Raw genomic sequence first — 27,993 nt, 5'->3', positions numbered from 1 at the left:
AGAACAGTGTATCCTAGGGACGGGCAGCAATAGGATAACTAAGGTGTATAGTGACAAAATCAATGGAGGGAGGGAGGTATGTCCGGCGTGGGTGCCGGCAGTCAGTGCTTCAGGTGCCAGGCAGCGGGGAGGGTCACGCGGGAGCCCAGGGTCGCGCCTCACTGTACCATCACTCGCACTAGGTATGAAGTACTCTGCTGCCACAGTGTTATATATCATAGTTCAGCTCATCGTGAACATTTCTGCTAGTGTCTAGTTTGTATTTGGCTCGTTTGTGTCGATGAGATAAACTGTTTAGAGAGTTTGAAGTCCCGGTTATGTGTTAGAAGAGCAAGTTTCCTTTCATCTGATGCCTGGGAGTTAGACAGTTGTTCCTAGTGGGATCTCTAGGAGCTTGTGTATAGGCTTCCTGTCCACTACAACGGCAATTAGCTTCTGCAGTTGTTACTTCCAAAACCGGTGTTGGGACTTAGAGGAGCGGTGCTGTGGGTGGCCAGCTTACAACCCCCCAATATTGATTCCCGGTCCCCAGTACCAAGCTCTGCAGTCACCAGTAGCTGATGTAAGTAGCAGCTGCAGCCAGACACCGTGGTGACCTTGGCCACTAGGCAGCTGTAATAGAACGGCGCCCCTTATAAACATGTAGCAATTGTCGTCGTTTACGTAATAAAGGGCTTCAATAACAAGCACAAATGAAAAGCTGTTTACCCAACTGCGAGTGAGACGAAACCCAGCAACCTTGGTATACAACAGCACTGTCCAACACACTTACGTCACATTGTTACTTTCTTGTGATTTAAATAAAGCAAAATAAGAAATAGTAGCAGTATGTCCTGCTGCAGTTTGAACTGGATCATTGTATTGGCGTTTACGGCTTCGACAGCAGGAATACTGAAGGAGTTGTACCCGGTTGCTATAATAGTCGTGTATCTTTAATAAAAGGCTTGAGTACGCGGCGACATGTGCTTCATAGAGTAACTGGGAAAACGTTCCTGCCTATGCTGCTTTAAAAACATGTTACACAGGCTAAACTGCTACGATGCATTTGACAAACGCTAGGTACAGGCAGGACACGTGATTACTGCCAGGTACAGGTGATGATTGATTGATAAAGATTAAACCACCCAAAAGGTGGCACGGGCATGAATAGCCCGTAAGTGGTGGCCCTTTGGAGCCATTACCAGTATCAAGAGCTAATACTGGAAATCTGTGGATGAGGTACAGGTAACGATGGCGGTTGTAAATAGGCTTGCTCCACGATTCTGCATTCCCGTTTCCAAATGGTCGAGGGAATAGATGTTGTCTCCTTTAAAATGGCTAACTTTAACTCCTTTTTTTATTGTTTGTGGTGATAGTAAACAAATACAACAGGAGTGTGGTAGCTTTGGGTTATTGCAAGAGTTAACTTGGTAGACGAAGCATAACATTCACTCTTGTATTCGTGGTCATGGAATAGAAGAGGTGACGTTCTCATGCTAAGATTATCAATATAATATATTGCTTCCGTAAAAGAAGCCCTAGAGATACTGGTAGAAAATATCAATCACAATCAGTCAGGTATAGCCAGACTTAAAGCAATGATCCCAGATATATTATCTACTGAAGCTTTTTACCCCCATCAGCCCTTTGGTTACCTAAATTCCTTATTGGTATAGTATCTTATTTTCTAGTAAAGACAATCTAGTGGAAGTTTGCTTGTATCTAGTCGTATAAATATCGACTCAAGTAAACTAACATGCAACAGAAAAAGGTGCCTTTCTGATTTAATCCCCCCTCGGAGTCTTAAGTTCACAAATTATACCCAATAATACATTCAGATATATTTACACGATGCAGAGAAATAGGTAGCTCGATCCAAAAGTATTCCGCATTGCGAAACATGATTAGCCCTTTCCAAGCCAGTATATACCCAGGTGTTCTAATATATAATCTTACTAAATTTATATCCATCGTTTCGTGTTCTATTTTGTGTTCATATATTTCATACTTCATAATATCCCCTTATGTCTATTCATTCAGGTGTACACTTCAGTCATGTCACTGGTAGAAAAGATTTAATCACTGACCCTGGACCCTGGGTGTTATCATTGCACCATGATGTAAATAGATTAACGCTATCAAAAGGAACAAAGATATATACACCCCCCCCCCCATCTTGGGGTGTAACCCATTTATCGGTGCGTATCCTGTACGCCTAAGATATACATCCAGATTGGCCATGATCTTAGATTTCTTCCTGCAGTTGATAGGTTTAAAGTCGCACACCAAAATAACCTAGGAATTACCAGAACTAAGCAAGTATGCAGAACTATTAAAGTCGCTGGTAAAATCGAAGTACTTGTGCCTAAATATAGATAACTAAAGATTCAATTCACTTTGGAGTATAAACAACCTAACATCTGATTTTACGGGATTTGAGATTTTTTTTTTTAAGTTTACAGACAATCTGGGGTGTATAGCTGTTTATTAGTATCTAAATAAAATAAATTAACTTTAACGTGTGGATTAATAACGTTGGACTTGAGAATTAATAAATCCACATGTCCAACAGTCTGTGAGAGGTAAAAGTTATTTTGAAAATGTTCAACGTTAGTGGAGATTAGAGTTAAACTCGTATGGACAGCTGTTGTAAGGTCAGATTCTAGTTAATTTTACTGTATTCGGCAATGTTTTATAATGGAGAATAAACCTCGTTGAAAAGGTAACATTAAGTGCACTATCGAAAAATTTAAAGGTGCAACTTCAAAGTTGTGTTCGAATGAATAAGTTTATACCGGTTAATTTTGTCCTGCATGATGTTTATGGCAAAAGTACCCTTGGTCGCAGTCCTCTTGGCGCAGTGGTAAAGCACTCGCCCGGCGCTTCGTGAGCACTTTGGCCTGGGTTTGTATCCTGGCCGGGGAGGATTGACTTGGGCGCCATTCCTAAACTGTAGCCTCTGTTCACCCAGCAGTGAATGTGTTTCTTGTTAATAGTTGGCGGGTTGTATTCCGGGGAAAATTAGGATCAAGGACCTGCCCGAAACGCTATGCGTGCTAGTGGCTTTACAAGAATGTAATAACTCTAGGTATGATTGTTTTATTTTATTTATATATACTAGTATAGTTGCTGGTTAGTGAACTGCTGTGGAGGCCTTGATATCCCACCCTTGGTTGATAAACCTTAATCCCAACACCAATCTCAGAAAGGCGTGTTATTGAAGTTTTTTAAATTACTGCTTCCCTGTGATAGCAACGTCATTATTTCTGAACCCTGACGTACGTTACACCTGCAATGATTTTAGCGTCTCGCTTTCAGGAAGTAATGTTTTGTTGTGTAGTTAGTTTTGTTGGTCCAGAGTTACTATATAAATTAACATAATAAGCAATGGATGGCATTTCTATGGTCCCTTTGCACTGTCACGTGACTACAGATTTGATTTTGTTTACATTAGTTGTTGAAGTCCACGAGTGCAGTGTCGATTGTAGTTTTAAGTATATATATTTTCCAACTTAATATGTTCATTTTCACAAATTTTAATAATAATTCACAAACGCAAAAGCAAATATATATATTATAAACGTGTTTAGGCGGAATTATTCAAGCGACATTGAAATAATCTATTGGTTATCATTAGCTATCAAGGATGTCCTCGTGGACAACGAAATAGTTCTCAAAATATCTTACTCAATAATTACTAGTCATTGGTGTTGCCTGATAACCATATATTTTATATGTACCGTAAATTAACCTTCGATAAAAGGTTATATAATAAAGATGAGTTATATAATTAAAACTTCGAAAATGGAACAACTTGTTCAGATATGCAGAAGACTTAAGTTACTCCCATTTATAGATAAACACTTAAATTGTACCAAACATATTGTGTATGTGAAGCTGTTACCTTTCATGCATTGTGTGTGTGAGGTAGCCGCTAGCATGGTCTGAAAGGGGAGGGGGGGGGGGGGAGAGGTAGCCGCCAGCATGGTCTGAAAGTGGAGGGGGAGAGGTAGCCGCCAGCATGGTCTGAAAGTGGAGGGGGAGAGGTAGCCGCCAGCATGGTCTGAAAGTGGAGGGGGAGAGGTAGCCGCTAGCATGGTCTGAAAGTGGAGGGGGGGGGGAGAGGTAGCCGCTAGCATGGTCTGAAAGGGGAGGGGGAGAGGTAGCCACCAGCATGGTCTGAAAGGGGAGGGGGAGAGGTAGCAGCCAGAATGGTCTGAAAGGGGAGGGGGGAGAGGTACCCGCCAGCATGGTCTAAAAGGGGAGGGGTAGCCGCTAGCATGGTCTGAAAGGGGAGGGGGAGAGGTAGCCGCCAGAATGGTCTGAAAGGAAAGGAGTAGCCACCAGCATGGTCTGAAAGGAGAGAGGGAGAGGTAGCCGCCAACATGGTCTAAAAGGGGAGGGGGAAGCTGCCGCCAGCATGGTCTGAAAGGGGAGAAGTTGCTGCTAGCATGGTCTGCAAGGGGAGAGGTAGCCGCCAGCATGGTCTGAAAGGGGAGGTGGGGGGGGAGGTAGCCGGCATCATGGTGTGAAAAGAGGGAGGGTAGAAGAGGTATCCGCCAGCATGTCCTTACGGGGAATGATATAGTGCCAGAGGGGGAGAGGGTAGCCGCCAACTATTGGAGAAATTGGGGAGTTGCGCAGCAATTGGGTGTCAAAAATGTATCTAGCCACCATTACTTACAATATCTCTACCTCAACCCACCTCCAAGTGGCAAGGGGAGAGAGGGACGAACATAAAGTGCCATGTCCTACTCGTTAATTTTCCAGCTGCCTTACTACACCCTCCTGGGCGCTCTTACGGTACAACATTATTGGACATTAACCAATTTCAGTGATTTAAGATTAAAATTTGACAAGACATAGATTTTAAGTGGGTAAGTTTTCATGCACTCCATACCCATTCAGTGAGCTGTGGTGAAAGGGTTGCATACTCACACAATGGGTTTGGATACCGTACCTCGACATGTTTAGCTAGGCAAATTACAGCTTTGACAAATTACTTGAAGTTGACATGCTCCGCAGGCATGGCAGGAAACTGACTCGCACACTAAGTTTCAGGAACAAAACAAAAGTTCAAGGTTTTGACCTATTTAAACTTGATTCGTATGTATATATCATGCACACCACACCACCCATGCATTGAAGGATGCACTGAATAGGGGTAGGACTTTTGACCCGCTAATTAGGGGGTTTATGAAATATAGCATGTATAGTTTTGTCATTGGTGTATACATAAGAATCTAAAGCAACAGGATTCACATTTTGTATATACAAAAAGGTTTGGTGAATTTATGAATAACTTAAATAGCAAGCTGTAAGCAAATGTAGTAGCCATTATTTGAACCTTTTGTGTAAATATACTTGTATTGTATTCTGAACATGTACAAAAATTCCTAGTCTTTTTATTTAAACTGCAACATGGTCTTCCCGGCTTGGCGCCTTCTTTTTTTATAATTACTTATTTACACGATGCATATCATAATGTACGGTATATGTATATATATATATTTTAACAACCGCAGGAACTAGTGAAGGATACGATGGACTGGTCCAATCTATACAGCGAGAGTCCCAGAATTATCCTCAGCATCACCGTGGGTGTGGGCTGTCTGCTCTATTACTTCATCGAGGTAGTCAAGGTGAGTAAGATTGATACAGATTAAGCCACTCAAGAGGTGGCACGGGCAAGAATAGCCCGTAATCAAGGTCAGTGACACTTATGGTTCCTTCATACCTTTGTTAGCCGGACCCATAGTTGGGTCTTGGGTTTGATTCCCGGGCAGTCTCAGAGGTTTTGGCAAATTTCCTTAAACCTCTGTTCACCTAGCAGTAAATAGGTATCGGGAAGTTTATAGTGTGTTTGTGGGTTGCATCCCCGGGAACCTCGATAAGCTTAACATGCTCTCTCTCTTCCTGACAGTGGAAAGTTTTGTATATTTTCGTATTCATTATTTCGTAACCCATATAAATTCCCACTTGTATTATGTTCTTAAAGAAACAAAATCTGTTGAACTTCATGTATTTCTCATACCGTAGCACAGGATAAACACAGGCTGGTATCTCAGTGTACACAGTTTACTCTGATTATAAACTATAACTGGGATACTCTTGACGGTTGTAAACAATTAATGTATAAATGAAGGCCTTGACCCACAGGCACTGGCAGCCGATGAGATCATAAGTCATTCACTAGTTTGTTCTTCAGTTAATGGGTGCACTGCAAACCAATAAGTTTAAACTCATTAATTAATAATTATTAAGCTTTGTAAATAATTAATAATTGTTGTAACGAACCTTTTTTTTTAAATCTAGCACATACACAATTGTACCTGTATATCCCTTCATGTCTATTATGTTCATCTTGTCTGTCCTGGGGATGAATCAGTAGGGGCATCACGATGACTGGGAGTTCTTTGACAGAAACTGTTTAACTGGCAACACTGCCGCGAAGGTCAGCCAAGTGTACCATCTTGTGTATCAAGTGTACCAAGTGTACCAAGGCTTCAGTGTACCATCTTGCTGTTTTAGTATATTATATACATGTACCCTTGACTGTTTTTGTTTCTCACACTTTTTTATCACTTAAAACGTACCATGAAAAAAAAAATCAGTAGATTGTGCATTATCAGCACTTATTGCTCCTGTTGACATCAGTATGTATTGAATTTTGTTTGTATTTATTGCAACTTTGAGAGAAAAGAAATGTTTGAAAATATTAAGTTTAAAACTTGGCAAGAGTAGAGAATGACGTAACCGGATGGATGACGTAGGTCTTGCTTTGAATACACCTGACTTACACCTGGCTGGCCCGCTTACTCCTGGGTATGTGAAGGGTCCTCCACATTGTCTCCTAAGTTGTTATAGATATACTTTAACGCTGTTCTTCCATCTTTATTATAAAGCTTTCAACGGCTGTTTAAGTTTTTAGTTTTAAGTTGTTGGTACAATAGACAAAGTTTTTGGAGATTTTCATAGTTTTGTGTATTATTAGCAATGCATTCAAGAAGTAATCCATTATAAGATACAAATGCTTTTAGCATGTTTATTATAACGCGTTTGAGTGTCCCGGAGGAAGTCTCTTCAATAGAGCCAACATCTCTGGTAATTACCATAAGCTCATGTTCTATGTCGTCTAAGTTTTACGGCTGTATACCTGTTCAGTTAGGCCACTACTGGAATGGTTTGTATAAATTTTTGTTGCAAATAGAACTTGTAAATCTAATTCAATCTTTATCATGCTGGCCGGGCTATCATCTCTGCTTATAAAACGCCTTTGTGGATTTGTAGATCTACAATCCTGAAATTGTAGATCTACAATCCTGAAATAGTAGATCTGCAATCCTAAAATTGTAGCTCTACAATCCTGAAATTGTCAAATAATATTGATAAATAATTGACTTAAATAATTTGTTAATATTAAACATTACGAAGGAGGGGGGGGGGGGGGATAATCTGGCGGGTGGAGGTGGTTAACAGACGAGCAAAAACAGCTGGCACCAGTCTCGTCTGCGTCAGGCGATTTAGTACATTAGTTTAGTGACGCTGGGAACGCTGGAGAGAACGGACCGCTACGTCACCTGCAGCAGCATGGTGGGGGGGGGGGGGGGGGGGAAACAGACGCGGCACCTCACAAGAGCATTATGTCATAGTGCTCACTATACCTGGTTGATGGGGTTCTGGGAGTTCTTCTACTCCCCAAGCCCGGCCCGAGGCCAGGCTCGACTTGTGAGAGTTTGGTCCACCAGGCTCGACTTGTGAGAGTTTGGTCCACCAGGCTGTTGCTTGGAGCGGCCCGCAGGCCCACATACCCACCACAGCCCGGTTGGTCCGGCACTCCTTGGAGGAATAAATCTAGTTTCCTCTTGAAAATGTCCACGGTTGTTCCGGCAATATTTCTTATGCTTGCTGGGAGGACGTTGAACAACCGCGGACCTCTGATGTTTATACAGTGTTCTCTGATTGTGCCTATGGCACCTCTGCTCTTCATTGGTTCTATTCTACATTTTAATACATTTTATACATCCGAAGCCATTCATTATACGCCACTTTTACTAGAAATAATTTTTTGGCATAGCCTATTTTGATAAAATAAACACTGAAAAATCTGTAACGATGTCAGAAATAATGGTTGCATGTAGGAATTTATAATCGCTGCTATACGTTTCGAGGAGATTGGTTATCTTGAGATGTTTTCGGGGCTTAGCGTCCCCGCGGCCCAGTCCTCGACCAGGCCTCCTTTTTATTACACCCCCCTCCCCCCAGGAAGCAGCCCGTAGCAGCTGTCTAACTCTCGGGTACCTATTTATTGCTAGGTGAATAGGAGCATCAGGGCGAACGAAACTGCCTATTTGTTTCCGCCTCCACCGGGGATCAAACCCGGAACCTGAGGACTACGACTCCTGAGCTCTGTCCTCTCAGCTGTCAGGCCCCTACCACTGACACCCATCCCTAAATATAGAGACCCTCTTTCTGAATCTAAATGTTTAAGTTTCTGTCTGTTGGGGATATTTAATTATATCCAAACTTGCAAATTAAGTGTTGCAGTTCCTATGGAGAACATTGGAGCTTTCAGATACTGTAAGGTGATCTGGCTTATTATTTTTTTTAAAGAGACATGAACGAACAATGTCATATATGAACTGTTAAGAACATATGCACGAGAAGGTTACGAGTCACTGGAGTATGTTGGCATGCTACAGGCAGACCATCACACTCAACGGCCTTGCTCCTAGAGACGCTTCTTGGTGCATCTCTAATTTATCAGGAATCTTTAAGTTTTTAATAGAAAGTTTCAATTTGACGAGTAAAAGTTTACTCTATTTGGGAGTTACTTAAACACGCCGTGCTGTACATCGCACCTTCGGAGCTGCAACAGCAGGGAACCTTCATTCGAGTCCACCCTTTCATAGTGTGAGTCAGCACTCATCAATTCACAGGCCTTTGGTCTGTGAATGGATCAGTTATTGGCCCTCGGAGGCTACACGCGCGTGATTAGTTAGTTGACAATTGGTTGGGTGTATCTATACAAGACAATATTAAATACCCCAGAATGTTAGTGATTGTAGACGTTAAATGACTTTAGTCTCCTGAAAACATGTCCATGGAGGACAAGAAAATGTATATATGCTAGTTAGCATTGTAAATGTGACCACGTCTGTGGTAGAAAATAATAATAATAAAAAAATTGGTCCATTTTGTTCAGCAGACATACAACCAATTGTCTAACATGGTCCGACAGTGCTCACGCCACGACACATCAGCATTAAAAACTGTCTAAATAAGATCTTAGATTTCCTAGGCTTGTAAGTAATATATTTTTTTCCAGCATATTAAATTTGTTAGTGTTCCTTTTACTTTTATATCTAATAGTGTAATGATAAACGGTATTAGCTTGTTAAACCCCATGAAACAAAATTATGCATTTTTGTCAATTCTCCCAAAGCCACACGAAGTTATCTAATATACATTCATAAACCGTTCTTTGATTCGTACTCATAATACTAGGAATATTTAGCTTCAACTATCGCCCCCTTTACCCCCCCCCCCCCCCCAAAAAAAAAAAATAGCTCACTACCCGTTCACTGACGAAATAAATTCTCTAGCTAGTATTAATCTTAACACTTTCCATCTGTGTCCTCCAGTTTCGTTAATTCTTGTGGTCCTAAGAGGCACCTAAGAGTGCTTATGGACGAGTAGTATCATCTTAGGAGGCCTGGTCAGAGACCGGGCCGCGGGGACGTTGACCCTCAGGAATCGACTCGAGATAAGCCTGCCTCTTCGTTAGGGAATCTGATGCAACTCTAATCATAATTTACTCTGATAATTATATTTACTAAGTGGTATTGTTTTAGACCTGATTTACTTGGTAAAGACCATTTATCCTCTGGGACCTCTCATTGTTCCAGCTGATAATTCCTTATGATATCATGTACGTTTGATTCATGATTCGCATAATGGTGATGAAGAGTGATTGATTGATGATTGATGAAGATTAAGCCACTCAAGAGGTGGCAAGCGCATGAGTAGCCCATAAGTGGTAGATTTTTTGGGGAGTGAATGTGATCTTTGGTCGTGAAAGGATGTACTGTGTGTTGAGCTCGCATTTAAATCGTCAGTCCTTACTATGTGGCTGCTACCGTGGGGGAGGATACTGCTTGATAATATTTGCGGGTGTCCATCTACTGGACACTTTTTTTTTTTACCTGAAGAGTGGTAGTGTTGATGGCTTCAGGATGGTTACTGCAAGATTCAGGAACTCTTAAAGCTCTTCTAAGGTAGTTAGTTGCTTCACGTTGCAGGAGATAGTGAAGTAGTGGCTTTTTTGTGATTTGGCAGAAGCAGCATTCCCAATCTCTGGGTTCACAATTTTCCAGTTGCATATGTAATCTATATGAAGTCTATAGAACCGAACTAGTATTTCCTTGTTGATTCCTTTCTGGATATTTAACCTGTCTAACTTGGTGGCCTGAAGATAGGATATTGTAGAGGAGATGAAGTGTGTGTGTGTGTGTGGGTGTGTGGGGGGGGGGGAACCTTTTTGACAGGGGGTTGTGTTGCGGGGGGGGGGGGGGAAGAGGTGACGACCGACAGGACACGGTGAGGGGGAGGTAGAGTCGAAGGAACTTTAGTAGGTAAAGAGTCAAGGAAGCTTAGCTGAGGAAGGAAAAAGTGGTAGCTTGGTTGTGGAGGGGGAAGCTTGATTTTGTAGATAGTGAGGAGCAGCTTAGTTGTTTGTCGACGAGAGGAGCAGTTTAGTTGTTTGTAGATGAGGAAGGGTGGAGAATTTGGTTGTTTAGAGAGGGGGAGGAGGAGGAGGAGGAGGAGGCGGCGGAAGAGGAAGATAAGGAGTGCCGGCGTCAGTCACTTAAGAGCACCGCGGCACCACAAGACGGAAGCAACAAGAACGCTATTAAGCTGGTTAGGCTTCCCCTCCCCCACACCCCACTGCCCGGGTGCAGAGGTGACGGGAAAGCCTGTGTCTCGGGTTCTCTTTAACAGTATTGAAATAAGGTCGCTTGTACCTTTATAACTAAGGCCCTTTCATACTGCTTATGAGTCACAGAACAAGGATAAATAAATCTACCTGAATATTATCTGACGAGAATATATTATATAATTATTATATATTCCAGTCGGATAATATTCAGGTGGATTTATTTATCTTTGTTCTGTGACTCATAAGTAGGATGAAAGGGTCCACTTGGAGCCATGAAAGGTGCAATATAAAGGCGCCCTCTTGACTTCCACACAACCCCGAGAATTATTGGACACTTACGACGATGTGGGCTCTTGACAAGTGGTAGTGGTTCACATCAAGCTGTTATCGTGGGACCCGAAGACAGGGCCCACATAGTCATCACTGACATATTAACGTACCATTGCACGTCTTGTTGGAATGCGTTTTATGTAGTGTGGGAATTTTTGTATTTGCCATAAATAACCAGTTTTCAGGCGTGCACTCATTGGAATCCTTTAGGTTGTTTTCTTTGAAGGATAGTCCTTTACACAGACGTGCAGGGATGGTTGACCTAGTGTGAAGAGGATAGTAGTAGTTTATAAACGATTGTTCTTCCTCGAGATTCTACAAATCGAGGAAATACACACAACTCTACCCTTCTCGATCAGTTTAATTATATCTTTAATATTTTGTACTGGAGGAAAGGAAGATTTAATATTTAGATTTTTTTCCCATACGTTCTTTGAGAAGGACCTCTACTGTATATCACATGCATAATTTTAACGGCTACGGAAGGTGGATGGTTCCATAGGTTTATTGCTGTGTTAAAAAGCCTCGCCTGCATTCAGTCCTACATTGTGGTTTGTTGAGCTTGAAACAGTTGTTTCTTAATGTTTGTTACAACTGGCCTGTTAAAGAAGTGGTCCGGATCAATATCCTCTAAATTTTTGAGTATTGAGTATTTGAGTATATATACTCAAATATTTTGAGTATTTTGAGTAAAAATGAAAATTTTGAGTATTTGAGTATTGAAAATTGTTAAAGACCAGATTTGTTTAACAGTTTAGCGATACTATAAATGAAGTTATCTTGGTTGCCCACAGCGCCCTGTCCTGGCCTGCAGAAACAGTGCCTGGCGAGGATTCCTGGAGACCCACCTGACAATCCTGCAGGAGAAGTACTGGCCCACACCCTGGTGTTATGAATCCCGATGCCAAACTATCCTCGCTTCTGTCCTCCGCTCAAGAATGCCCGATATAACGTACATAAGGTTAGTTGGCTACACAGTATATGGATGATTCATATTAGAGTATTCGTGTTATTTTCCATGATCGTTCTTAATTTGTTAACTCACTTCTCCTTAACACTTTCGCGCTCCGTGGAAACTCGCGGTTGACAGGGGGTAGGTAGCCCCTCCGTGTGGGTAAGCGCGCGGTGACACCCAAATGTGTATACTCGTTCCAGCTTTCTCACCATAATTCTCGTGCTACGTCGCTCGTTTTGGTATCATTGTGTTCGCAATTAAATTCCCTACAGATGTGTGTGAATAAAATGTACAAAAGGCTGGAGTGCCTCCCCGCAGAAAAGCCTAAAGTTACCCGTGAACGAGCACCATTTTGTACATTGCAACCTAATGTTCAACTCGTTCAATTTGATAACATCAAATTTCGTGCTACGTCGCTCATTTTGGTATCAAATTGTTCGCAATAAAAAGGCGATTATTTTAAAACTAGTCCCAGAATAATAGAGCAATAACTAGATTTTTAACAAATATTTTAATTCTGGACGCTCATCATCACAAATTTATTTATATCTTTCCAGTGTTCTGACATAAATATTTGTGTTACATCTTTCATTTTGGTATCAAATTGTTCGCAATAAAAAGGCGCGCATTTTAAAACTAGTCCCAAGATAATAGGACAATAAATAGAATTTTAACAAATATTTTAATATTCGGACCATAGGCCTATTTATAATATTTCAAGTGTTTGGACATCAAGTTTCATGTTATATCTTTGATTTTGGTATCAAATTGTGTGCAATCTAAAGGCGCTTATTTTAAAACCACTACCAGATTGATCTGATAAAATTTAAATTTTTAAAAAATATTGTAATGAGTGACTCAGTACTGCGTCATTGGAACACATTCAGTAGAAAAATGAGTGACTTAATAGTCAGTCTGTGGAACGCGAAAGTGTGGTAATGTGTTTTACCCCCCCCCCCCCTCACATTTTTAGTTAATTTTTTTCTTTTTGTTATGTTTTGCCGAAATGCTTTGTGTAATAAGTGACCTCATTAGTACATGTATGTGTGTATGTGTATATGCAACCTCAATAAAAGCCTAAAATATATACTGTACTGTATATATGCAGGCTTGCTGTCCCCCAACAAAACAAATTATTATACTGTATGTACATTGTAAGAAAATTTGAAGAAAATTAGTAGGTATATTAAAGTAAAATTTGAAGGTTATCAACAGGTACATTGAAGTATAATTTGAGGATTATTTCTAGATACGTTGTAGTAAAATTTATTTTAACATGACAAACATGATAAAAGATGGCAGTTATATATAACGGTGAAGTTATATGACATGGGCACATTTTGTGGATGTACAAGATACAGTGAGAGTTTGAAGCACTAGAAAGAAAACTGAGGATGAAATTAGGTACGTTTTGGTTTTACTTTTGAATAAGGCATAGGTTGGACACCTTTTTAATTTGTTTGGAAGAGAGAGTTCCATAGACTAGGTCCCTTAATTTGAATAGTGTTTACACAAATTTAGTTTGACTGGGGATATCAAATATTGATTTCTGGTGTGGTGACTATGGTTCTATTACATCTGTCAAGAAGGCAGGGAACACCAGTGAAATTCCGTCCATTGTGTACAAGAGAGCCTCCCATGCCCTTGCCCCACCCATAGCACTACTGTTCAACAAATCTATAGAGTGTCACACCTTCCCTGATATCCTCAAAAAAGCAAGAGTAACGCCAGTCCATAAAGGAGGCAATCCGGCGGACATAAACAATTATAGACCAATATCAAATCTACCCATTCTATCAAAAATATTTGAAAAAATTATTTACAAACAGCTCTATTCCTACCTCGTAAAATTCGACATACTCAGCCCCTGCCAGTTTGGCTTCCGGTCCCAAAAGAGTACCAATGATGCAATCATTAGTCTCCTTGACATTATCTACTCAGCCCTTGACAAAAATGAGTTTCCGATTGGACTCTTCATTGACCTAAGAAAAGCCTTTGATACTGTTAATCACAACTACCTCTTATTTAAACTCCAGCATTATGGAATCCGAGGCCTTGCCCTTGACTACATCCGATCCTATCTTAGTGACAGACACCAATATGTAACCATCAATGATACAACTTCTTCCACTCTACCAATTACCGTTGGAGTGCCACAGGGCAGCATCTTAGGACCTCTTCTATTTCTTATATATATAAACGATCTGCCTAATGTCTCTAATATTCTCAAACCTATATTGTTTGCTGACGATACTACCCTTATCTACTCAAACCTCAACCCACATACACTAAATAATGTTGTGAATAATGAATTAAAAAAAGTCCACTTATGGATGTCAACGAACAAACTAACATTAAACATCGAAAAGACTTACTACATCTTATTTGGAAGCAAATCATCAAATGCAATTCAGCTACAGATAGACAACATTAACATCAGTAATAAAAATGATGGCAAGTTTCTTGGCCTATTCCTAGACAAGAGACTCAACTTCAGCACCCACATTCAACACATAACTAAGAAAGTCTCTAAGACAGTTGGTATACTCTCCAAAATCAGATATTATGTTCCTAACTCTGCTCTCCTCTCACTATATTATGCACTAATCTACCCCTATCTTAATTATGGTATCTGTGCATGGGGGTCTACCACTGCAAACCACCTTAAGCCCATCATCACACAGCAAAAATCTGCTATCAGAATAATAACTAACTCTGCTTTCAGACAACACTCAGCTCCCTTGTTTAAATCTCTAAACTTGCTAAATATTAACTCCCTCCACACATTCTCTTGTGTCAACTACATTTACAAAACCCTGTTCTTAAATGCAAACCATGCTCTGAAACTCTCCCTGGACAGATGTAATAGGACCCATTATCACCACACCAGAAATAAATATCTCTTTGATATCCCCAGGGTCAAACTTAATCTGTGTAAACACACTATGCAAATTAAGGGACCTAGTCTATGGAACTCACTCCCTAGTGAATTGAAAAACTGTAAAACTTTTGCCTTATTTAAAAGCAAAACCAAAAAGTACCTAACTTCATCTATTTAGTTTCCTACACTGAGCTTTAAATTTGCTCTGTACCTAGTGGTACCCAATCTCCTAATTTTTATGTAATATCAAACAACCTTATCATTGTGTTCATTGCTGTCTTCTTTTATGTGCTAGCCATATGCTGTATTGTGACTACCAATTTTTGTCAACTACCATTCAAGCTGTCATTGCAATCAATCTTATATTGTTTCTGCTGTATTGTGCCTACCAATTTGTTGTCAACTACCATTTTAAGCTGTCATTGCAATCAATCATAGCTACCTATGTGCTTTAATATACTGTACCTATAATTTTCTCTCATCTTTTTTTTTTTTTTTCATTCCATGTAATCTGTTATCATTTTTTTGTCTATAAATTTTGCAAGTATTTACCTCCTTAAAATTTTCTTAGATTAAGGACCTGCCCGAAACGCTGCGCGTGCTAGTGGCTTTACAAGACTGTAATTACCATAATTGTATCCTCACATTCCTTATGTACATTCTTGTATATGCATAAATAAATAAATAAATAAATAAATAAATAAAAGAAAGAGTTTCAGATCAGGATTTGCTTCTAGGAACAAGGTTTTGAATATGTGAATGGCATAAAAGAATGTGTGGTGTGAGTTTGTTTAGCATGTTTAGGGATTTAAACAGTGGGGGCTGTGTGTTGTCTGAAAACAGTTTGTTATTGTTCTGATAGCAGATTTTTGGTGGGTGGTGATGGGCTTGAGGTAGTGGTTGAACCCCATGCACAGATACCGTATGTAAGACAGGAATAGATTAGCGCATACATAGTATAATGAGAGGAGAGCAGAGTTTGGAACATATCTGATTTTAGAATTTATTCCGACTATTTTTGATACTTTTTAGGTTGTGTGTTGAATGTGGGTGCTGAAGTGTTTTGTTGTCTATGTATAGGCCAAGGAACTTTCCATAATTTTTATTGCTGATGTTAACATTGTCTCTCTGAAGCTGAATTGCATTTGTTGATTTGCTTCCAAATAAAATGTAGGTCTTTTCTTTGTTTAGTGTGAGTTTGTTGATTGCCATCCATGAGTGGACATTATTAAATTCGTTATTTACAAAATTATTTAGTGTGTGGGGGTTGGGGTCTGATTGGATGAAGGTAGTATCATCAGCAAATAGTATAGGTTTAAACATGTTAGACACATTAGGCAGATCATTGATGTATATAAGAAATAGGAGAAGTCCTAGGATGCTGCCCTGTGGCACTCCTACAGTTAATGGGAGAATGGGGGAGGTTATATCATTGATGGCTTCATATTGGTATCTGTCATTAAGATAGGATCAAATGTAGTTCATGGCAAAGCCTCGGATTCCATAATAAAGTTTAAGTAAAAGGTAATTATGATTAACAGTATCAAAGGCCTTTCTCATGTCAATGAAGAGTCCAATTGGGAACTTGCATTTGTCAAGGGATGTGTAAATTATTTCAAGCTGACTAATAATTGCATCGTTGGTAGTCGTTTTGGAGTGGAAGCCAAACTGACAGGGACTTGGTAAGTTGAATTTTACGAGGTAGGAGTACAGCTATTTATAAATAATTTTTTCAAATATTTTTGATAACATAGGTAGATTTGATATTGGTCTGTAATTGTTTGTCTGCTGTATCGCCTCCTAAGTTAATGATAGTTGACATGAGAAAGTTGCTAGAAGGAAAAAAGATGTCAGAGCTGTAGATGTAAAGAGAAATGACTGATTATAGTTTGTTTGATAATGAGGGATATTGCGATACAGGGAGCTACTGGAGATGAAGGACGGAGGGCAGATATGTTTGGACTGGCTTCATGGGGCGGGAGAGGCTGATAAACCTATCGTCATCATCCTACCTGGCCTGACTGGGTCTTCACAGAGTGAGTATGTCAAGAGCCTTGTCCTCGCTGTGCAGGAGGTTGGGGCCCGCTGTGCTGTCTTCAACAACCGGGGCCTAGGGGGCATTAAGCTCAAGGTAAGATGTTCGTGCATGTTAAGTTACTTTTAAAGTAAGGAATATGAATGCAGATAACTTGCCTATGAATAGTGTGAACATTTCATTTACAGTATTACTTTATTCTAAAATGGAGATTTGTGTAAAATGTGTTGCTTCGAAGACTACAATTTGTATTATTTCAAAAGTTGTTTGCCTCTGTTAAAATTATTAAAAAGTTATCAAGTAATTCAAGTATTATTAGCCAATACAATTTTTGCATGAAACAGACTGCCAGGACATATTGTGCAGCCAACAGTGATGATCTGGAAGAAGCCATTGAACACATCAAGGCCAAGTACCCCAAAGCTCCACTCATAGCTTCTGGCATATCTCTAGGAGGGTAATATATATATTGCTTTTGCATTCCATAGTATAGTACAGTAGTAGTATTCATAAAATCGACAAATGGGGAGGAACCTTTGACAAGCACTGGTTTCCTATCCTCGTTGAAGCCACTAGTGTGATAGTGGTCCTTCGGTAAATTCAGGTAAATTGTAATAGTGCTATAATATTGCTAATACAGTACTGTAATTATATAATCATTAAACTGTAGAACTATAATGTATACTATTTTTTTTTAATGTTGCAAGATGATTAATAACAGCAATACATTACTGCAATTGATAAATATGTTATCAGTTTTTAGAAATGTGCTCTTTTTAGTACAGTATACTGTACAGTATATCTGTACTTTTATTTACCTGAATTTTTACCCGAGGGTCACTAATACTAGTGACCTCGATGAAGACAGGAAGCCTGCAGCTTGTCAAAGGTCCCCCAATTTGCCCTGATGTTTTCCAGCCGAATTTTAAAACCCAGCAGAGTTTTGACATTTGCGTCTTCAGCGGGTAGGCTGTTTGTAACTCATTTTGAATGTATGTACTTTTACCTAAATAAACATTATCTTATCAATAGATCAATATTTTATGCTGGAGTGTGTTGCAGTTATATAAATTTTTAGATACTGTATTAACACTGTTAAAATGTTTAAGTGTTGGACAATGTATTTCAGGGAAGTCTCCTTGTAGGTGATGGTCTTGTTTAAAATCTTAATCATGTATAGGGGACCCTTTTTCCCCATATGGGTACTGCACCCAAACACAGGATAGGTACTGCACTTCATCCCCTCCTTCCTGTTCCGTTTGGCTGCCACAATAGTGAAGCACGCCATCCCTGCCTTCCCAGTCTGGTTGCCACATGAGTGATGTTCACCCTTCTCCCCATTTGGCTCCACAACTGAAGATGGCCTTTTGCAAAATCTTGCTAGCAGGTGAAAGAACTGCTCTCCCCACTCAGTATGGCTACTGCAAGAGTGAAGCACTGCCTCTCCCCTTTGCCAGATACCACAAGAGTGAAGCACACTCCCTGTTTCGTTTCTACACAATTGTTCATTTATTACAAAACTATACGAATTGTCTGCTGATATGCACATCTATGACAGCATGATCCTGGGCAATTACCTGGTGACACGAGGCGAGCAGGCTGCTCAGCACCTGGTAGCGGCTATGCTGCTCTCTGTCCCCTGGAACGTATTTGTGGGCACAAAGAGTGTAGAGAAGCCACCCTGGAATCTTCTGCTTAATCGCCACCTAGCTTATTGCCTGTGCGAATCCGTCAAGAGCATGAGGAAGCAGCTGGAGGGAAATTGCAATTGGGACCTTGACCATGTTATGCAGGTACAGTACTTTATACGTTTTTGTACTCTAGGGGTTCCTCTGAACTTAAGTGTACAGTATTCATTGTTATGAAAGTAATGATGTCAGTGGGACAGCTGTACAGTATATGAAGAAAAAAAAATCTCTATAGTGGTCATTTATGAGAGTAGGGACGAGACTTGAGTAACCCTGATACTGTTTTGTGATTTTTCTCTTAAAAAATATTTTTCCTAATGACTAGCAAGGACTACTGCCAAAATACTGTTTACTAGAAAGATAGTGTTCTGGATAACATCCATCAGAATTTATTAAAATACCATATAGGTTCTATTCAGTGTATTTTACTGTGTAGGTATATTTAGCCCATTCATGATCTTTATTTACAAAAGTTGGATAAATGATAGTGGCATCTATTAAATACTGTAATTAAAAGTAAAGCAAATTATTGTTAAAAAAATTTTTTTTCATTACTTGAAGTTCCTTAAGTATTGACTTAATAATTGCACTGAAAAATCTTATTGGTGCCTTAAATTATGGGAACAATTATATTTACAATTTTCTGCATTAATTTTAATTTGCCATGTGATTTTTGCTAAATAATTTTTGATTGTCTTTAGTATAGACTGGTATTCTATTGATACAATATCACCTGTGTTTTTCTCCCCCATGATGCTTGTTTAATATAAATATTTATATATTTTCTAGAGCAAAACTATTAGAGAATTTGATTCAAGATTTACAGCTGTTCAATTTGGGTTCAGAGATGTAGAAGAGTACTACAGAACAGCTAGCCTGCATGATAAACTTGACAACATCAAGGTGCCTCTTATGTGTCTCTCTGCTGCTGATGATCCATTCCAGCCATTGGAAGGTATGTCTTAGTTACATTTTTCCTTTCTCAAGTGTTGTTGCTGTTTGTCAATTAGTTAGTAAAGAAATTATTGTATGTTTATAATGTCCTGGTAGTTATTCGAGGGTCCCAATAGTACAGTCAGGGTCGCTCTCGACTCAGTTGAGAATTCCGTGTTAGAATCCTGTTCTGGACAGAAATAGGTGAGCGTGTTTTCTATCACCTCATGCCTCCTCTCCACCTAGCAATAAATAGGTACCCAGGATAACTTGTGGGGTTGCATCCTGGGAAGGGTCAGTAGGAAGGGAGGGGAGGGATGTCAATATAAGCATAACATGTACAGTACTATGTATGAACTGGCTCCCTGTCCCCCAACACAATAAATTAATTAAAATTGTATACAAAATTGTTTACACTGTTTTAATCTTAATAATATTTAAAGGTCTGTTTCATTTTATTTTGAAATAATCCTTTTTTTCGTTTTCCGAGGTTCAGGGCTTTCTGGGTTAATACTATATCTTTCTTCTGTGGCTCTGGTATCCAAAGGCATTGTATGTTTCCTGTCTGGTCCTTCCTCCTCTGCAGCAGGGAAAGGTCACATGGCATTTGGATTGCTGGAGAGAGTTCGTTGTTGTCCTTTGGTCTTTTTTGGAGATTAGTTTCTTGCCCTCAAGGTATTTTTTTTTCCACAATACTAGACCAATATACATTTTCTTGTCCTCCATGGACTGAGGGTTTGTTGCTCTGTGTTTTAAGGATTTCCTGCTCTGTTCCAGTGTGCAAGGTAGTCAGCTTCTTTGCTCCTGTTTCCCCATAAGTGTTTCTGGGTCCCTGTTCATGGCCTCAATTTGCTTTCCATCTTCCTCCTTGCACAGCCTTCCACCGTTTTGTCTTCTTTAGTATGGCTTGGTAGGACCTCCCATCAGTACCTGCTGCAAAACTGTGACTGCATCTGAATTAGATTAATTTACTTTAAAGTTTTTTAAAATGTACATTTTTTTTAGATTTTTGCCTATACTGCGAGGTCCTGGCTTCATTCTGGTTGGTAGGCATCTTTTTCTTTGGACCGGTGCTAATGTTTGAAGCTGCTTGATTGGGGGGAAGCGCCCTCATTTCTTAATGCATTTTGAGAAGTCCTTCTTTTGTGGCTGCAATAGTGTCCTGTTTGCTCCTGCTCTACAGAGAGGCTTGGCAGCTTCATGTCAGGCATTCCAGTTGCCTTTGGCACTGGTGGCTGTGGCCCACATGACTCTCCTACTTGGCAGAGGTTATTTTTTCTTGTGTGATGCAGGCAGTCTATTCGAGGCAGTTCCTGATGGATTTGTTCCTTTGCTGTATTTTGCTCATCCTCTTCTTTGTCTGCTGTTACCACCTCAGTTGCCATCCCTAGGTAGTTTTTTCTACTTATGCAGTTGCAAATTCTTTATGCCTACTGTCTTGCCCCTTTTTCTCTCCAGGGACTCGCTTGGTACCTGAAAATAGCCTCGTTCCTTTTATCGCGTTTTGGTCCTCGGTGACATTTCCTTACAGACAGTTTGGACATAAGTTTGCTTCCATATGGTCCTGCAAGTTTCAGGTATGAGATACAGTTTCTGGATCATGCAGCATTCACAGAGGGTGGGATTATGTTTCCTCTTTTTTTTTTTTTTTTTTTTTTTTTTTTTTTTTTTTTTTTGTGTGTGTGTGTGTGTGTGTGTGTGTGTGTGTGTGTGTGTGTGTGTGTGTGTGTGTGTGTGTGTGTGTGTGTGTGTGCAGCTGGAAATGGTTATCCTGACAATGGGCGATGTCTTATATTTTGAGTGGGGAGTCCATAAAATAACTGGGCCTCTACCCTTCAGACAGAACTATTTGCTTTGCTTCTTACACTAAAATGTGTGAAAGTCTCCAAACTTGATACATTAATTGTAAGTGACTTTATCTTTAATTGCTCTCAGCTCTTTAAGACATAACTGTAACATGCTCGTGTCTGAAGCTAGACACAAATACAACAAAATTAATAATGATGGTAACAGAATCCATTTCATGTGGACGCCATCTCATGTTGGCCTCCAAATGCATGATAGAGCTGATGAGTTAGCCAAAGAATCTGCCTTTAAAGGAGAAATTTAGTATAACCTTGGATTGTCAATAAGCAGTCTGAGAGCACTAGTACACCAAGAACTTCAACAAAATCTTGTCGATCTGAGGCAAAGTGAAATAGACACCAGTAATTCCATCTATCATCATACTATCATGCAAGAGGAACCACACATCTATGGATCATCCAATAAAATCAGCAGACTTCTAGATGTTACTACTGATCGGCTTGGACTTGGTTACAAGTACTGTATCTGGGAATTCTCATTATCTGCTGATGTAGACCTAACCAAATGCAAACTGTCAACAAAATTATTCGCACACCCTCCGTCACTGTGTTAGTGCGAAAAAATACGTGAATTCGGAGAATTCTATAACAAGTGTTCCAGAGATGTCTAAATATTTCATTCAAAATGATCTGCTACCAGAAATCTTAGCCAAATATCCCCAGTTTAACTGTATGTAGTAACTAAATGATTGTAACCTATCCACCGCTGCCCACTGGAAGGGGGACGGTGTGTAGGAAAAATATATCAGTTGACACTAGCTCTCTACATATGTCAGTTGCTTAATTTAGAAACTACTTGTGGTCGATCTCGAGCCCATTGATGATGTGACTATGTGTATTGAATTTTGTAACTAGCTCAAGATTGTAACTTGCTTAACTAAATGAATTGTGGGGTTCAGTCCCTGAACCCATTGTGTGCCTCTGTAACCCTTTCCACTACCACCCACAGGATGGGTATGGGGTGCATAATAAATGAACTAAACTAAACTCCTTTTTTCCCCTGATCAAGCTGCTGCTTCATGTGTTGCCAGCATTGCAATCCTCTGCCACTTTTTTTTTTTTTTATTGAATGTGTCTACCCCATCCCTAATTCCTGGCCATTTTTCCTTCCTGGGACTCTGCCTTTCCCAGAAGCCCCAGAATTCTCAATGCTTTGTTAATCCACATTGGCACCTTGCTTTATGGGTGTTGTTCTGGGGGCCCCTTCTTCCAAGGGTCGACTAGTCCATCTTTATTGTTTTTTCGGAACAGCTGGCTTCCTTTATCGAGATACCCTGTACTGTCGAGTAAGCTCGGGAAGCCACAGAGGGATATCACTGTTGAATGTACAGTTTTGAAAACTGTTCTTTTGGTGGGTCTCCCTAGTTCCCATCCTTCCTGAGGGGGTGCCGGGATTTTGCAAAGGCAGCTCCAAAGTGAGGAAGCAGGCTGGCTGAGGCCTCAGGTGGCCTGTGGTGCCATCTTGTGTTGCTCAGGTACATCAGTTGGGGTATTTTTATGCAGAAACTAGGGTTTGCCTTGTTGACTGGACAACAAGACTTTGTTCCTTTTCAGGGGGTGCCTAAATCCTTCAAAGTGGTCAATTGTTTTGTTGTGCCTGTGCTTTCTGGTGAGATTTTCCTAATTTTGTGGTTAATCTGTGCACCCCCTCACCTCAGTGGCAGATTTTAATTTGGCTTCTGTAAGGCAGCAGTCTTATGGTATGTTGAGTTAAGGCTTTGTGGAACCAGAGTTAAGCTTTTAAGCTCCCTGGGAGGCCACCAGAAAAGGGCATTAAATTACATTTAAGCTTGATAATTTTTTCCCCTTTTTTATTAAGTGTTCATAATCATATTTTAGCACAATATAAGCTATTTAAATTTTGTATTTGTATAAAATTTGTATAATCTGTTTTTTATAAATAGCATTTAGTTATACCCATTACTAATTATCATCTAAAGTAGTTTAAAGTAAAACTTCTTTAGTAAATGGTGAATACTGAATCTTGAAACGTACAAAAAAAAATCATTCCATTTATAGCCCTTAGATTCTCAGTTTGGACTGATGTATAATAAAGTTGCAATGCCACATAAATCTAGTAATCATGTTCAAATATTAAGACAAATTTCATTTTATCAGGAATCCCAGTTGAAGAAGCCAACAAATCTAGTCACGTTGCCATTGTTGTGACTGCACGTGGTGGGCACATTGGCTTCATGGAAGGGATCTTCCCAACCAACAAGTACTACAGTGACCGTATTTACAAGCAACTAGTCAGAGGGATTTTCTCCAACTTGGGTGATATGAAAGAGGTCAAAAGGGAGGCTGCTGATTATGTAAAGATGATGGCTCACAGCTGTGAGGGAGGTGGATCATAGGACCAGAGAATATTTATATTGATTAATTATTTATGGATGAAGTGCTGTTATTGAAAAGATCTTGTTGAATTTACTTGTATATTTTTGTTTTATTGTTAAAGGTTAATATGATTAAGTAAATCATGCTAGTGTTTACAAGTTAACAATCCTAAAAGTCTATCTTTTATATTGAGCTACTGTACTGGAATACATAAAGGATCATATCACACAATTCCTCTCTCAATCCATTAAGCATTCATCATACTTTATGGATAGGGAGTGGGAGTCTGCTCCATGTATAATATTTGTTTGGGGGAGATATGGGAAAAGAGGCAACACCGTAAGTATCCAAACGAGAGTATACTCATACACACACACACGCATGCACGTACGTGTACGGCATGCACAATGCTTGCTCAGAGCTCTAGTGCTCAATCCTGCAGGTACAAATATGCGAGTACAATTACACTCTTGTACACATGCACTCGCATTTATTCCTCCCTAACGCCCCTATTTCCTCTTTATTTTCTCTATTACAATCTGCTATATGCACACACACTTACATTATGAAATTTTTAAATGGCTAAAAAATGTTAATAGGGAAAACAGGATTTACAGGCAATATATTGTTCAGGACCCTCCCCCTCCTCCCCTTAATGTTATCCTAACATGCACCTGATGTTGGTCATTAGTCCATGCACAGTATCAATATACAGTATATATATATATATAAAATTCACTACAAGATTTATGCGCAAGAAAGTAAAAAAAAGAGGCAAGCTTGGTATTAATTGGCATGCAGAAAGTTGACTATACTGGTCTTGTAAATAAAATCTCTTGTGGTCTAAGGCAAAGATAGCACAACCAAATTATGAATCAAGATTAAAGATACTGTACTGTATAGAAAAGCAGAACATTTTCTTCACATTTTGTATAATTTATATTGTTGTATAAATCTTTCAACGTGTATCACATTAATTTAAAACAAAAATGTTCTCGATTTGCAAGTTTACTGACAGTCTCCATAAGAGAAGACTGTAACTAAATACTGTAGTATGTATTTGCATTGTGCGAGGATTAGGAGGGCGCACGAGGCAAACCTCCTGACTGAAGCGGTGCAATCTTGATAACATGACTAATTCTAGGCAAAGACAATTTTATGCAGTGAAAGTATCATTATTGTTAATTACTCATGTCCTTGACCATTTTACCTGTAAAATGCAAATAGGCCAATATTGTTTACAAATTTTATATTCTAAGTTTTCTAGTACAGTACAAATTTCACCCGAGTTATACTTGCCTGTTCTTTTTTCACCTAGGGAACCAGAAATACAAGACTTAAAAGTGCAGTACTGTAATTAAGACAATATTTGCCAAGTTCGTGTCAATTGTATAAAAAATTCCTGCATTACAAATTTTGATTTATGTTCAGCTAAACTTTCATGACAATGTGCAGGCAGAGAATGGTAGTTCACAAAAGTGCTCATATAATAAGTAGACTTGACATTTCATTGCAGAACTAAATGTACTGGTAGTACAGTATACAAATTACCCAAAATCTTTTTAAGCATCTTGTGGATAAAATGTCTATTTTATTTTTAGTTTGTAATAAATTACAAGGATTTCATAGTTAATGAAGAAGTACAGCAAAGAATTTAAACTATGAGCAACTGGCTCTGTGGCTGCATTTTTTCCATATTAACATTAGCATGATCAGAGGTTTTACAGTTTTATCCAGTGTCATGTATTAAAGATGTATACAGTAGTTTAAATTATTTTATTATATAAATGAGAAAATTTGCTATTTATGTGTTCTACAAAATTCTTGTAAATGTTAGTTTATAGGGATGAAGTCTATATTAATAATCAAAAGGGAAGCATTTTGATCGAAATTAATTCATCATTTCCAGTTCTTGATGGCATACAGCCAGGCTTGGGCATTTAAAATTTAATGTAAAATATCAGTCTTTGCATAAAGATACCTGATGTGCACAGTTATGCATCAGTCATACAGATCCTTAATTCTTGTGTATGTATTACAAGGGAAATGTAGCATTAGGAAATGTTACCGTGTGTTAAGTCAGTGTTGTTAGTCTCCGCACTGGACGTGAGACTTGTCATAACTATAGTACGGGTATAGCATACTTTATTTTCCATTTACTATCTTTTGTAATCTTAAAATTTTATTGGAAATTCCTGTATAGGAAACACTAAGCAGCAATAAGCTGATTTTTAATATTCAGTGTGCAAGGGTGGGTTTGTATTCTCTGTATTTGCAATAAGTTAAATGGCTTTTCCTTAAACATTTTCATTACCATTCATGCACTCTTACTCTGTTCTGTTTATTAATAAGTAGATGTATATCAACACATTAATTAGCTTCTTAGTCATTTTTCCCTTATCAAACTTTTGTACAGTTTCCCAGAACAGTATTTTCATGGGTGGGTTACTGAGTGAACAGCCTCATCCTTGGCTGGGGGACCTTGGTAAACCCAACAGGCTTCGTATGGGACAGTTCGTATGTTCCCAGACAATGGGAACTAAACGTGCAATGGCATTACAATATTTGTACACTTTTGAACATTTCCCGGAACATTTGAATGGAAGACTAAGTACTTTCCTTTATCAAATGGGTAATTATCTAAAAATTGTATTGCTTTTACTTTGTAAGGATGTATATATATATTTTCAAATGATTGCAAATTAATTCACAGCTTGGTTAAAATGCTGAGTATACTTGGGTGAGGCTGTATAAAAACTATAAATTATAATTGAACATGGCAAATATAGGCATGTGCTCAATGCTTCATCACATGTACTCTATAAACAAAAATGTTTGAAAAATGTGGGGTTTGAATTAGGTAAAAATTGTTTAATGAAAGTACACGTTAGTTACAGAGGGAATCTGTTAAAATTAGGTACAAAGTACATCTTGTAGAAAGATGTTTAATTATAGAAAAGTTGCATCCTGAAGAATTTTATCATGCCTTTTTTAATTTTTATCAAGCTTTTTTTTTTTTTTATCATGCAAGCTAATGTATCTTTTTCTTTCTTTTCCATTTTAAATTATAATTTTTGTTTTAGGAACTCTTGATTATATTATGACACAGATGGTGTTAAATAAGTTTTCCTAGCTTGATTCCTTTTTTTTTTAATTACTTGCTTGGTTTTGTTTGAAATTGTGTGTTTTGCTACATCTTGTCGGTTGCTGAAATAAGTTAAGTTTGTGTTACATGCATACAGTACATACTGTATATTACTGTGTGCCTGCAAACATTTTTGGGATCATAGCATCTATATATTTCATTCCAAATGTAATATACAACTATACATTTTTATAATGCATGTTGTTGCTGCTCATCACTGCCAACTTCATCACACGTGTAACTTCACCAGTCATGCACTGCTGTGCTATAGTCGTTCTCCTGTGACCCCACACCCACACCATCCACAACACATCTTTGTCTTGTGTGTGCTAGAACAAAGTGATGTTACCTTGTTCACCTGCAGTTTGAACTTTTGGCCTTTCATCTTTTCAAGAGGAAACATGTCGGAACAAAAGGGCCATCCTTGTTTAATTTGAATATAGAATGAAGTATCAAAATAACCATTGTACATTTAATTTTTATCTTGCTCTTGTATTGTAAAGTTCATTTGCCTATCAGCCATCCACAGCATTATTGCCAGCATATTGTACAAAAAGTAATTTTATTTTGCCAGTGTGATGGTGCAAATTCTAAATGATGCTTCAGTATATGGTGTGGAAAATAAATGATTGTGCATCTTCTTTATCTTAATGTTGCTTAATATACAGTATTGCTATATTCTGGGCTGATGCCTCCTGATTGAGTTATAGCCAAATAGCAAATAATGTCCTCAAATCTAAAACAGCAGTTGCAGTTTTGTCTTTAGTAGGCCTATATTGTCAGGTACAGTAAATGGCAAAGTCCAATGCACCTCAATGCAAATAGTATTAAGTTTAAACAAGAAACTGAACCTGCTACTTTTTTGTGAAATCTTGTTAACTTTTGTTTATAAAAGATGCAATTGAA

At 38.9% G+C, this 27,993-nt stretch overlaps 1 protein-coding gene across 2 annotated transcripts; it reads left to right on the top strand.

Moving 5' to 3' along the window:
* Positions 1-55: 55 nt before the first annotated feature.
* LOC123771014 (phospholipase ABHD3) lies at positions 56-27,993 on the top strand. Of its 2 annotated transcripts, none has more exons than XM_045763217.2 (8): positions 56-182; positions 5,505-5,621; positions 12,043-12,209; positions 17,005-17,215; positions 17,464-17,576; positions 18,678-18,912; positions 19,597-19,762; positions 23,724-27,993. In XM_045763217.2, exons 2-8 carry the CDS (start codon positions 5,523-5,525, stop codon positions 23,960-23,962), a joined length of 1,230 nt encoding a protein of 409 aa, XP_045619173.1. In that variant the 5' UTR covers positions 56-182; positions 5,505-5,522; the 3' UTR covers positions 23,963-27,993. The 2 variants fall into 2 exon arrangements, with proteins under 2 accessions (XP_045619173.1, XP_045619174.1); XM_045763218.2 differs by lacking the exon at positions 56-182 and adding an exon at positions 414-562 and having other exon boundaries at positions 23,724-24,379.

Source organism: Procambarus clarkii, chromosome 65 (genome assembly GCF_040958095.1).
Source record: "Procambarus clarkii isolate CNS0578487 chromosome 65, FALCON_Pclarkii_2.0, whole genome shotgun sequence".
NCBI lineage: Eukaryota > Metazoa > Arthropoda > Malacostraca > Decapoda > Cambaridae > Procambarus > Procambarus clarkii.
The sequence above is the reverse complement of the archived record's forward strand: the minus strand, read 5'-3'. Positions and strand labels throughout refer to the sequence as shown.